This window comes from Eptatretus burgeri, chromosome 1 (assembly GCF_056783735.1).
Source record: "Eptatretus burgeri isolate ZD-2024b chromosome 1, Ebu_testis_v1, whole genome shotgun sequence".
Taxonomy (NCBI): Eukaryota; Metazoa; Chordata; class Myxini; order Myxiniformes; family Myxinidae; genus Eptatretus; species Eptatretus burgeri.
Genome location: NC_140961.1, coordinates 39,475,865 through 39,489,076, shown reverse-complemented (window position 1 = coordinate 39,489,076; position 13,212 = coordinate 39,475,865). Strand labels below are relative to the sequence as shown.

Genomic DNA, 13,212 nt, shown 5'->3' with positions numbered 1-13,212 from the left:
ACCGAGAGACCGTACCTCGGCGAAGGCCTGCTTGGACACGAACCGCTTAAGCGGTTCGTTCCGTTCTGAGATAACCGAGCGGGGTATTATTGCCAGACCTCGCTGGACCCTATTCTTTTATCGGTATTCAAAAACCAACTACCATTCTGAAATGCAATACGGTGGTTCAATATGGGAAAATGACACGATGAATGGGTTCACATTCAACTAAGCACATTTATTTACAAACATGCACATATACATCCATGCAGGTATGCAAAAACACGCATGCAGTCATGCAACCAAACAAGCAATGCGTGGGACGGGCACAAAACACGAGCAAGGACCAAGAGTTACCACCGTCTATTAGTTATTATCAATGTACACTTAACAGTTTCTACTTAGCGGGACACGGCGCCACAACATTCATTCAAAAGAAAAGCAAGAAAGACCCCCTCATAGTCAAGGGAGTCAGACTGGGCCCGTGGACCTTTATAACATGGGGCTTTGGTGACCGAAAGGGCCCCACGAGACCGTTGCCGGTTACCTGCACCCTCGTGGTGCCTTGATGGGGCGAGTCGCGACGTCCCGTCCCCACGGCAGCTAGCGTAGCTGCGGTTGAGCTCGAGCCTTCCGCGTGGCAAGCGAGCTCCCTCCGGCTCTCCCCACACGAACGCGCAGGTTCGCGCGACACAGCAGGGCGGCGCCTCCAGCCCGCGTCTCCTTCGCGATGCCCGAACCTCCACCGACTGACTGTTCCAAGCTCCCGACTCTGACACGAGCCCAGACCTCCACACAGCTCCTTGGCTTCTCCAGACTCTCCGAACCCCGACAGACACTCCGAACCCCGACAGAGACTCGGGTCTCTCCACGCAGCTCCTCTCTTACGACACACACACCTCGCTGCGTTCAGCGCTCGCTTTTATACCCCCTCCCTTCTCGCCCCGCCCTCTTTCCAGCTCCTGCGGGAAACTTCCAGAAGGGGGGCGTTTCCTTCGTGGGTCGGGGTTTTTTCGTAGCAATCATCCTGGTAGCACTTCTATATTCTCCCTCCACTCGCCCCTCTCCCATCCAAAAGCGCGGGAAAGTAAGAGGAAAAATCCGTGCGTTATCGGAACACCTTCTTCTTTCTCCATGGCAGAGACGGTTTTTGATGGGGAGAGGGTAGTAGCGTGGGTGTGGAGAAGGTGATTGGTGGTGTGGTTGTTGTAATGGTGGCGTGGTTGGCGTGGGGGTGGTGGTCGTGAGGGTGGTGTGGTTGGGTGCTTGTAGAAAGGTGTTTGGTGGTGTGGTTGGTCCAAAATAACGATAGCAACAGAAAAAGGCTAACTCAAAGATCACAGCCCTGTCCACACTGTACTGTATGGGTGTGGCCCTAGTCGCGGTTGGTGGTGGTCACGTGGTTGGGGCTTCATATGTCACGACTCGCCTACTGGGGACTTGTAGCACGAGTAGCGTCAGAAGCGGCATGTACTGTCATTAGCAGTGGCCTGTGGGTTGTGTGCCTGTAGAATGCAACGAGTACGTAAAAAACGCGGAGTTACGGGCATCGTACGCTCACACTCCCGCTCGTGGCAATAAAGCAGGGTTGTGCTATCCCCTCGCTCGTGTCTGCCTGTTCGCACCTCTACCACGACATTACAGTTTGGCGACGAGTCTGTTTCGGATCGACGTGTGCAGAGTGCCTGGTTTGCATCGGTATTGACTTGGAGTCTTTGGCCGGAGCGATTGGATTGCTGTAGTGGGAAACTCAGCGCAACTCGCGCGGTTCGAGTTCGACACCTGGCGAGGGTCCCAGGGAAGCGTATCGCGATTTTCACGCGGCCGCACGCACAGTCTTCGGTGCGGGTCGAGTCCTGCAGCCAGATGTCTCACTGGCGCCTGCGAGTCACGTCGAGTGAACGACGGCCGCGCTCGGAGTTCGTTTTATTTCTGCTTTGCAAGCCTCTGGAATGGTTTCTGCGATGCCACGGCTAAAGGACGAGGACATTAAGTTCAGCTCAGACGCGGCGTCGGCTGTCGCACAAGCGCAGAGGGATGTCTGGAGTCTCGATGGTCAGTGCGCGGCAGATGATCCGAAGGTCAGCACGATGTATCAAGGCTCGCCCTTTTGGGCCGGGACTGGCTGGCTCGCCTCAGGCTAGACTGGATGGCGCCAGCTGGTGGCCTTGGACGGCCAGGCACGGTGGTGGGGGAGGAGGCAGGAGCCGCGACGATGCAGCATGGGCTGCCGTTCATTGCTTCCTGCGACGATGATATGCGGGTCTGGAGCAACGGGGGTCAGGCCAGCGGCGACGGGCTCTCGCGCTCCCGCTGCGCTCGTGATACAGTGCACACCCGTGTCGTTCAGGCAATTTCAGCGGGGGATTGGATCGAGCCGGTCGCGTTCAAGAAGTTCGCGGAACGTGACCATCGACGACAAGCAAGTCATCTCAACGTTGGAACAACCAAGAGGCGTACACACGATGTGATTCATGAATTGCTAATTGTTGTGTGTTTGATTCTCGCTGCACGAGTGATTCGATTTAGCATTGTTTAAGCAAATGCCGACAGTCCGCGTGTGAGCATGATATGTTTGGTTGGGATCAATCAATGGGATGACCGATATGATCGATGTGGTGTGAAGAGCTTGCGGGCGATCGTGGCGAATAAAGAGGTCTTTCTGATCTCCAGCTGCGAGGGCAGTCCACAGTCCGCTACCCTCTCATGTGTGGGAGTTATACTGGGAGAACGCGCTGTACGTGAAGAGGTTGCATTGGAGCAGACTATGTTTTTGCTGTTGTATAACACTGATATGACACTAGGCTACACTGATCGTCCGTGTGGACGTGCATGGTTTTCTCAATTGGGTTTGATGCGCGGTTTTGGTGTGGGACTCAGAGATCGACTCGGAGCCAGGGCAGGTTCGCTGTTCAGCGTCACCCCCACCCCTGGTATTGCCAAGGTCAGGCGTGCCTGGGGCCATGGAGCGCAAACCTCTGTTCTCGCTAAGGTCAGCCACGCTGGCGCTGCGGGGCTTGCAGGCTCGGGGTGTTTACCTGATTCGGTCCTGTCTGAGGGAGATGTGCCAGCTTGTCGACTGGGGGCGTTTGATGGAGCTTGTTGGCCAGGGGGCGCGGGAGGTCATCGTGACCTCGCCGGAAGGCGTGTAAGCATGAGCCGCCTGGGGGCGCTTCTGCTGCGTAATGATGCTGTGCTTCCCAACTTGCTTCTTTATATCTTTAACACGGTCAGGGTTTTGTGGTCTGCAGCCATCATTGGGTTCGTCGTGTGACTCAATACTTGAACACCTGTCCACTGCATTTTGGGATGCAACGTGAAAGGATGAATGATGTGCCAGGTTAACACAGCGGCATTGAGGTGGCAGGTTGTGCAGATGAAGCACGTTTTCTTTTGTGCAGTCTCATCTGGGTTTGATTCATGGCCACATGGTTGATGTCATTTTATTCCTCTTTGCTTCTTTGTGTCATGGTTTTTTTTTACTTTTTTTGCCAGTTGTTTTTTTTTTGTATCATGGTGCCAGTGCGTTTGCGAAATGCCATTTTTGGTGCTGGTTGCTTTCTGTGTTGTAGTGCCAATGATTTTTGATTATTGTCATTTGGTTAATCATGCTTTTAGTGGGGAGGAGTGTACTGTATGGGCATGGCCCTAGTCGTGGTTGGTGGTGGTCACGTGGTTGGGGCTTCATATGTCACGACTCGCCCACTGGGGACTTGTAGCACGAGTAGCATCAGAAGCGGCATGTACTGTCATTAGCAGTGGCCTGTGGGTCGTGTGCCTGTAGAGTGCATCGAGTACGTAATAAAGCGGAGTTACGGGCATCGTACGCTCACACTCCCGCTCGTGGCAATAAAGCAGGGTTGTGCTATCCCCTCGCTCGTGTCTGCCTGTTCGCACCTCTACCACGACATTACACACATGAATAAATTCCCATTAAACAATGGTGGGGAAATCTCACTGAACAAACACTGAGCGATATAACTGAACTAAGGACCTTTATGGTGTTCTGCGAATTTCCACGGCCGTAACAATATACACACATAAACACTTACATGTGTGTATATATATACACAACACTTACATGTGTGTCTACACACATCGACACTTACATGTGTGTATATACACACAACACTTACATGTGTGTATATACACACAACACTTACATGTGTGTAAATACACACATCAACACTTACATGTGTGTATATATACACATCAACACTTCCATGTGTGTAAAGATACACATCAACACTTCCATGTGTGTAAAGATACACATCAACACTTACATGTGTGTGTGTATACACACTTACATGTGTGTACACAGACATCACCACTTCCATGTGTGTATATATACACATCAACACTTACATGTGTGTGTGTACACACACTTACATGTGTGTACACAGACATCACCACTTCCATGTGTGTATATATACACATCAACACTTCCATGTGTGTAAAGATACACATCAACACTTACATGTGTGTGTGTACACACACTTACATGTGTGTACACAGACATCACCACTTCCATGTGTGTATATATACACATCAACACTTACATGTGTGTATATATACACATCAACACTTACATGTGTGTATATATACACACCAACACTTACATGTGTGTATATATACACATCAACACTTACATGTGTGTATATATACACACCAACACTTACATGTGTGTGTACACACAACACTTACATGTGTGTGTACACACATCACTTACATGTGTGTGTACATACACAACACTTACATGTGTGTGTACACACAACACTTACATGTGTGTGTACACACATCACTTACATGTGTGTGTACACACATCACTTACATGTGTGTGTACACACATCACTTACATGTGTGTGTACATACATCACTTACATGTGTGTGTACATACACAACACTTACATGTGTGTATACATACATATCAACACTTACATGTGTGCATACACACATCAACACTTACATGTGTGTATACATACATAATCACTAACGTGTGTATACATACTACATCATCACTTACGTGTGTATACCTACATAATCACTAACATGTGTGTAAACATACTACATAATCACCAATATGTGTGTAAACAATCACTGACGTGTGTGTAAACATATAGTACCAGTCAGAAGTTTGGACATGTATCGTCATTCAAGGGTTTTTCTTTATTTTTACTATTTTCTACATTGTAGAATAATAGTGAAGACATCAAAACTATGAAATAACACACATGGAATTATGTCATAACCAAAAAAGTGTTAAACAAATCAAAGTATATTTTATATTTTAGTTCTTCAAAGTAGCCACCCTTTGCCTTGATCACAGCTTTGCACACTCTTGACATTCTCTCAACCAGCTTCATGAGGAAGTCACCTGGAATGTTTTTCCAACAGTCTTGAAGGAGTTCCCACATATGCTGAGCACTTGTTGGCTGCCTTTCCTTCACTCTGCGGTCCAACTCATCCCAAACCATCTCAATTGGGTTGAGGTCGAGTGATTGTGGAAACCAGGTCTTCTGATGCAGAATTCCATCACTCTCCTTCTTGGATAAATAGCCTTTACACAGCCTGGAGGTGTGTTTTGGGTCATTGCCCTGTTGAAAAACAAATGATGGTCCCACTAAGTGCAAACCAGATGGGATGGCATATTGCTGCAGAATGCTGTGGTAGCCATGCTGGTTAAGTGTGTCTTGAATTCTAAATAAATCACTGAGAGTGTCAACAGCAAAGCACCCCCACACCATCACACCTCCTCCTCCATGCTTCACGGTGGGAACCACACATGCAGAGATCATCCGTTCACCTTCACTGCGTCTCACAAAGACACGGCGGTTGGAACCAAAAATCTCAAATTTGGACTCATCAGACAAAAGGACAGATTTTCACAGGTCTAATGTCCATTGCTCGTGTTTCTTGGCCCAAGCAAGTCTCTGCTTCTTATTGGTCTCCTTCAGTAGCAGTTTCCTGATTCACGCAGTTTCCTCTGAACAGATGATGTTGAGATGTGTCTGTTACTTGAACTCAATGAAGCATTTAATTGGGCTGCAATCTGAGGTGCAGTTAATTGGTGATTTCTGAGGCTGTTAACTCTAATAAACTTATCCTCTGCAGTGGAGGTAACTCTGGGTCTTCCTTTCCTGTGGCGGTCCTCATGAGAGACAGTTTCATCAAAGCGCTTGATCGTTTTTGTGACTGCACTTGAAGAAACTTTCAAAGTACTTGAAATTTTTCAGATTGACTGAACTTCATGTCTTAACGTAATAATGGACTACTGTCGTTTCTCTTTGCTTAGTTGAGTTGTTCTTGCATGAATATGGACGACTATAGTTCAGACAAAATAATGGTCTTTTACAAAATAGGGCTATTGACTGTATACCAACCCGACCTTGTCACAACATAACTGATTGGCTCAAACGCATTAAAAATGAAAGCAATTCAACAAATTAACTTTTTACAAGGCACACCTGTTAATGGAAAAGCATTCCAGGTGACTACCTCATAAAGCTGGTTGAGAGAATGCCAAGAGTGTGCAAAGCTGTCATCAAGGCAAAGGGTGGCTACTTTGAAGAATCTAAAATATAAAATATACTTTGATTTGTTTAACACTTTTTTGGTTATGACATAATTCCATTTGTGTTATTTCGTACTTTTGATGTCTTCACTATTATTCTACAATGTACAAAATAGTAACAGTAAAGAAAAACCCATAAATGAGTATGTGTGTCCAAACTTTTGATTGGTACTGTACATAATCACTAACATGTGTGTAACTACACAGAAACACTTACATGTGTGTATATGGACATAATCACGAATATGTGTGTATATATATGTCGCCTGCGTTCAAATTCCGATCCTGCTATAAACTATCATCCTGATGTTTCACAGGAAGGGTGATTCATCAATGTGCGTGCCCCGTCCTTTGGATGGCCATTAAATTGGGCATCCCAGCTGCTGGTTGGTGGACGTTAAAGATTCCATTGTGTCCTCGAAGAATAGGCAAGCTATCCCGGTACCATGGCCAAATTCCAAATTCCTGCTCTCACTTCTGCTGTGAAGAAAATGGCAAACCACCCAGTAGAATCTTTGCCAAGAAATTGCTTCAGCAGCAATGTCACTCTGGAACTGAGTATGGTACATCACAATACGTAAATGTGTATGCATACATAAATACGTAATGCTTTTATACATTGGGAAACAATAACATATATATATATATATATATATATATATATATATATATATATATACATACACATACATGCATACACACATATATATGTATATATCGAGGTGTGTATATGTATATATATATATATACACACACACACACACACACACACACACACACACACACACACACACACACACACACACACACACACACACACACACACACACACACACACACACACACACACACACACACACACGTGTGCATACACACATCAACAATTGAATGTATTGTTACGGTGGTGGGATTCTAACTACACTGACGAACCACCAGGCAGGTAGGTGATGAGAGGTCGCTACGTCCACCCGTAATTTAGTGCTGGTCAGCGTTTTAGAACCACATGCAGTTCCAAATCTGCCTCCAAATTTGACTGAGCAATGCCACAGAAGAGTTTGGTTTTAATTAATGATGCCTTTGCACTCAGATTCCCAATTGTTCCCATGTACAGTTGCCAGCAAAAGTATTCACCCCGACCAATAATGCCACATTTAGATGAATTACGAATTATGTAGAAACAATTTTACCAAATGAACGTTTTTATTCATAACCGAAGAGATCAAACTAAACACTGCTATCATTGAAGGAGGTTACATGTCAGGAATACCTGCAAAAAACATGTACAAATCAAAATTCACTGGTTGCAAAAGCATTCAGACCCTGAGGTTCGTACTTCGTGGAAGCACCTTTCGCAGCTTAAAGCTTTGTGCTTCGGATCATTGTCCTGCTGAAATGTGAATCTCTTACCCAGTTTGATTCATGGCTGACTCAAGCAGGTTGTCATGAAGGACGCTCCTGTACGTTGCACCCTCCATTGTCCCTTCTATCCTGACAAGCTTGCCAGTTCCTGCTGATGAAATGCAGTCCCACAACATGATGCTGACACCACCATGCCAGACAGTAGAGGTGATGTTCACTGGATGATGTGCAGTGTGAGACTTGCACCAGACATATGCTTTGAATTTAGACCAAAAAGTTCAATTTTTGTCTCGTCTGATGACAAAACTTTTCTCCACATGCCTGCAGTATCATTAATATGCTTTTCCCTAAACTCTATATGAGCTTTTGCTGTGTCTTTTTCAGTAATGGCTTCTTTCTTGTTTCCTGCCCATGGGATATTGTTGATTGATGAACACTGATCCCCGTCTCAGACATCGAGCCTTGAAGATCCTTCAAAGTCATTGCTGGTTGGATTTAGACTAAATCCAACCAGCAATGACTTTGAAGGATCTTCAAGGCTCGATGTCTGAGATGGGGATCAAGCAGGAAATTGATTCAGGATGTCACTCTAAAATTTAGAGTGACATCCTGAATCAATTTCCTGCTTGCCTGGCTGCTGAGTTTGGATAGCCAACCTGATCTGGGTAGAGCATCAGTTGGTGATACATCTTCCACTTATTAATGATGGATTTCACCGTAATCAAAGGGATATTAAGTGATTGAAATCTTCTTATAACCCTCTCTCCTGAATGGTACTTCTCCACCACTTTATGTCCGACTTCTTTGGAAAGCTCCTTGGTCTTCATGTTTGCCTTGTTGGTTGGCCAAGTGAGTTGCACCTTAAAACTCCTTAGATCAATGGGGGAGCTTAATTTTCAATTCACACCACTGATTGCATACAGATGAAACCTATTACATTTATTTTGTAACCATTCAAACAAATAATATGCTCCTGAAGTGATTTAGGGTTAATTCAGTAAAGGGTTTGAATACGTATGCAACTGAGAATCATCCGATTTTCTCTGTTAATCCAACTTCCTCACATTTTCTCTCATTTTAAGCTTTATCACTCAGTAGTTTGTGAAGACTCTACATATTAAGTTTGATTTGAAATTATCATTAAATAATCTCAGGTTGCATGAAAATGTGAAAACTTTGGAGGTGGTGAATACTTTTTCCAGGCCACTGTATGGTTTAATTGTCCAAGTAATGTGCTCCGGGGCACCCACTCCCTCAGTGACCACAGACAGGGTTCTCATTAACAAGGTAATTTACGTAAGCGGTTAGCCTGCAACTGGTTTTTGGTGCCAAGACGCATTGGCGCACCTTTTGTAGGGCTCTTCCACTCCAATCTCCCCGCCCCACCAACTCAGTGCACCACGAGCAGTGGAGGGAAGAATCACTGGCAAAAGAGATGTTGCACAGCCACCAATCGCAGCGTTGATGAGCGGCGGCTCCCAGGGTGTGAAGGGTCTGAGAAGAAAGTGATCCAGGGCAAGGAAAAAAAAAATGGAGACAAACTTTGCGATTTCCACTTGGAGTGGCCTTTTTAAAATTCCCTGCAGGGCGGCGGTCAGCATGCCCGTCGCACCCAAATTGGCCTGTGCTGCAGGAGAAAGTGACCCTTCCATCACGCAGCCTCGTGGCTTCCAATGTGGAGTCAGTCTGAGGCCACGTGGATTCTACCACCCCTCCTGTTAACTCATCCACCTGGACACGTGTGCTGCTCTCGTCTGAGACACATGGAGCCTTGTTATTGTTTATTTATGATGAAAGGAAAACACAATGACTAATTTAATGGGGAAAACCACAAAAAAAGATCAAGGTGGAGAGATGGGGACTTGGACACAAACATTTTGGGAGGGGAGACGAAGGGAACTTCTCTAAAACAAACTCGACACTGCCTGTCGTACACTTATTAGTCGCGTACTGGTTTCACTGAAGGGGACTATACATTTGCTCTCCATCTGTCTGTCCATCCCACCTGTGGTTTTTCAGACGTTTTTTTCCATACCCTTGAACACATTCAACTGAAACTTGGTATATATGGCTTTACTATAAAAGTCACAGAACAAATTCGAGTTTCAGGGCATTTTGTCAATTTTTCACAGGTTATGCCCTTTCTGGACTTAGAAAATATCACATCAGTAGGGAACATGTATTGCAAAATAATTCTCACCCTTGTTACCTATGATATGTTTTTGCAGAACATGTATGATGGAAATAACTATTATCATCTATTCCAACTTTACCCCTCAAGACATTTCCATAATAATATTTACAAACATAAACAATGGCATGCTTCGATAAACAAACTGCAGAAACGAAAAGGAAATAACAGCTCCTAAATTAACACGTATTTTTTTTCAAACTGCCTCTCCAGGTGAGTGAGTGACATACTGGATCAGGTAGTCTAAAGCCAGGCCACCCCATTGTTATATAATTGTTGCACACCTCAACCATCTTGTTTCTCTCTTCTCTAGTCTGTATAGATATCTTCCTTCTTGAGATGGTTTGATTCCACTCTTCCCTCCAGGGCTTCAAGTTAGCAGTGCACTGCCATTTGTCCACACTTATCCCTATCCACAATGTTTTAATTTTTACCTCCTTTAACTCTTCCAAACGAACCCTCTGTTCCTGTTTGTTCATTCCCGAATGTATCGAGTTCAACTGTTGCCCCACTGTTACTTCATACCCTCTGCCACCTCGCTCTTCCACGAGCATCATCAATAAAATAAACATCAGGAGCACAGTTTGGTGGTACTTCCGGAAAAGTACCAAACGGTGGCTTATTGCAATTTCCTTTAGCCCTTTATTGAAACGTGCTAAATTATTCCAGCCTTTATTTTTATTATTTTTTGTTGGAGACAACGTCTATTTATTACGGATGCAAAATGCAAATTTTTTCATTGCTCTTCTCCCCATCATCTCCAAACCCCTTTCTGTTTCTCATGCTCACCCCATACTCCTCATACCCTTCTTTTCAATCACCCTTTTCTTTTCTTTTTCTCAATTTTGCCCCCTTCCTCTGACATACAAAACACAGTTGGCCCTTGCTTAGCTTGTTTGTTGTTTCACACTTCTTTGCTTTGTATTGCAACAGCAGCTCTACATGAAAGGAAGCCTACTTGCACATCCCTAAGACCCCCTGTTGTCCTGCTTTCAGCACCTCTTTCTATCTACTGCACAACTTCATGTACATTTAGTTCTCCATGGATGTATTAATGATCAAAAAACAAAAATCGCCTTTGTCAGAACGAGTTATACGCAGCATGGCCAGGAGTGCGATGGCAAAAAAGAAAAGCAAAGACGGACAGCATTGCCAAAATAATCATACTTTCCTTTCAGAAGTGCAAAAGTAACACCAGCGGACATCATGTACAAAACCGATCTGCACACATGTCTCTGAGCTGTTTTATCTCGGTTCAAATCTCAACCCAGCTACAAACTGTCATCCTGGTGCTTCACAAGCAGGGCCAGGCATCAATGTGTGGGTTGTCTATCGGATGTATGTTAAGCCAAAAGGCCCGTCTACCAGCACTGGTTTTTGGTGGAAGTTAAAGATCCCACGATGTCCTTCGAGAAGAATAGGCGAGCTATCGCTGGCACCCTGAACAAATTACAAATTCCTGGCCGAATGCATAGGAACACCACATCGGCTGCACAGCTGCACCTCAGTAATGATGCTACAAGCGGAATGAATTCAGAATTGAATTCCAGTCCGATATGATTTTTGTTAACAACCGTTCTGCTATAACCCTCTCATGGAATATGCTTTTTAATGCAATGCAATGTTGCACAAAATGCGCTGTAAGTTTTGGGGTATGCTTCTGCAAGTGCTTCAAAGCAACAAGAAGCACAACACTCGAGGCAGTACAAAAGTCTCAAGTCTTGTATTGTTAGTCTTGGCAGTACAAAAGTCTCAGGTCTTGTATTGTTAGTCTTGGCAGTACAAAAGTCTCAAGTCTTGTAGTGTTAGTCTTGTGTAATCTGCTATTGGTTCATAAAAAACCACTAAAGTCACTAAGTACCGCAATTATGTATAACGACAAGCTAAGTCACCGTTGATTATTAACCCTTGTATTGCAAGTTTGTTTGAAAAAGTCAAAACTTGAGAAGAATATTTCCATCGCTTATCAAGATGTGGTTTTATGTTTGTTTTCCTCCTCCAGACGTTTCTGGACTGCGCACAAATGCCACCGTCACATCACTTCAACTCGAAGCCCAGCAGGCGCTGCTGGAGGTCGTCGAGGCCCAAGCCGGAGGATTCTCACGCTTCCCCCGACTCCTCTTGGTTTTGCACGTTCTCCGGGCTGTTCCGGTGTTGAGCCTCGCACAGCTTTTCTTCCGTCCGGTACTAGGAGACCATCGTATGGAACTCCTCGTGCAGGACCTCATGGAATCCCATTGAGAAAACTCCAGCATGACGTTGGTCTTCGGAGTTGACCGAAGAGCTTATCCTCTTCCTTCTTTGTAAAGCGCTTTGAGATTTTGCTTCCAAATGAAAACCTCAAAATAAGCAATCTCCGGATAATTATTTGATTGATTGATTGATTGATTATTCTGAACGATTTCAGATATAAAATAATCGCAGAGATGCATTTCCTGTTGTCTTGTTTAATGATGCTGTTGCACACAAAGCTTACAAAGCTTAACCCTATGTGTGAAAAAGGTGGAAAACATCGAGCTGGATCGAACATACGTCATAACTGCACAGGAAGCATCAGGCTGCATACATTTATATATTTGCCTTATTTGTTGTTTCCTTTTTTTTTACAAGTAACTGAGAAATAGTATAGTTATAATGCCAATTAAGACTGTATTGAAGGATTTTGATAGCAGCGTTGTTTGAGAATGTAATAAGGTTGCACGATGTAGTGGTATGTGGATTAAAAAGATTACTGCAATGAGACAGAACGTTTTTACATGGTTCAAAGGTCCAGGAAACAAACTGTCCGGTGCCTTGAGCAACACTCCCTAAATGCTGACATCTTTCCAATACGAATCGGAGGTTCCACTCGAAACTGCAATTAAACATTTGGTGTTTATTACTGTGGAAATAAATTGCTTGTTGGCCTGACAGCTCACCCTTTTGATTTTGGACAAGGAGAAATGAGCGTTGGTTCACTCGCCCGTAAAGGATATATATTAATGTAATGATTGGCCTCGGTGGAGTTATTATTTCTTTTTGGGGGAGGAAAAGGGGAAGTGGTCGGTGTCGGATCAATCACTGCATCGATGGTTAATGAAATGGACGTCATTCGGACCTAACTTCACGACAT

At 44.7% G+C, this 13,212-nt stretch overlaps 2 protein-coding genes across 3 annotated transcripts in view; one reads left to right on the top strand and one right to left on the bottom strand.

The window, feature by feature from the left end:
* LOC147034299 (uncharacterized) overlaps window positions 1-9,391 on the bottom strand; it is a 40,899-nt gene extending 31,508 nt beyond the window's left edge. For both annotated transcript variants that reach the window (XM_085880278.1, XM_085880273.1), the window contains exon 1: window positions 9,257-9,391. The gene's annotated coding sequence lies outside the window, so the exon portion shown is untranslated. The remainder of the gene's footprint in view (window positions 1-9,256) is intronic.
* The window catches only part of LOC147034298 (nuclear receptor subfamily 0 group B member 2-like), an 18,775-nt gene extending 5,765 nt beyond the window's left edge, over window positions 1-13,010 (top strand). The window contains exon 2 of the mRNA XM_085880279.1: window positions 12,103-13,010. Within this exon, the coding sequence (XP_085736405.1) occupies window positions 12,103-12,341 (239 nt within the window). The 3' untranslated portion in view covers window positions 12,342-13,010. The remainder of the gene's footprint in view (window positions 1-12,102) is intronic.
* Window positions 13,011-13,212: the final 202 nt, after the last annotated feature.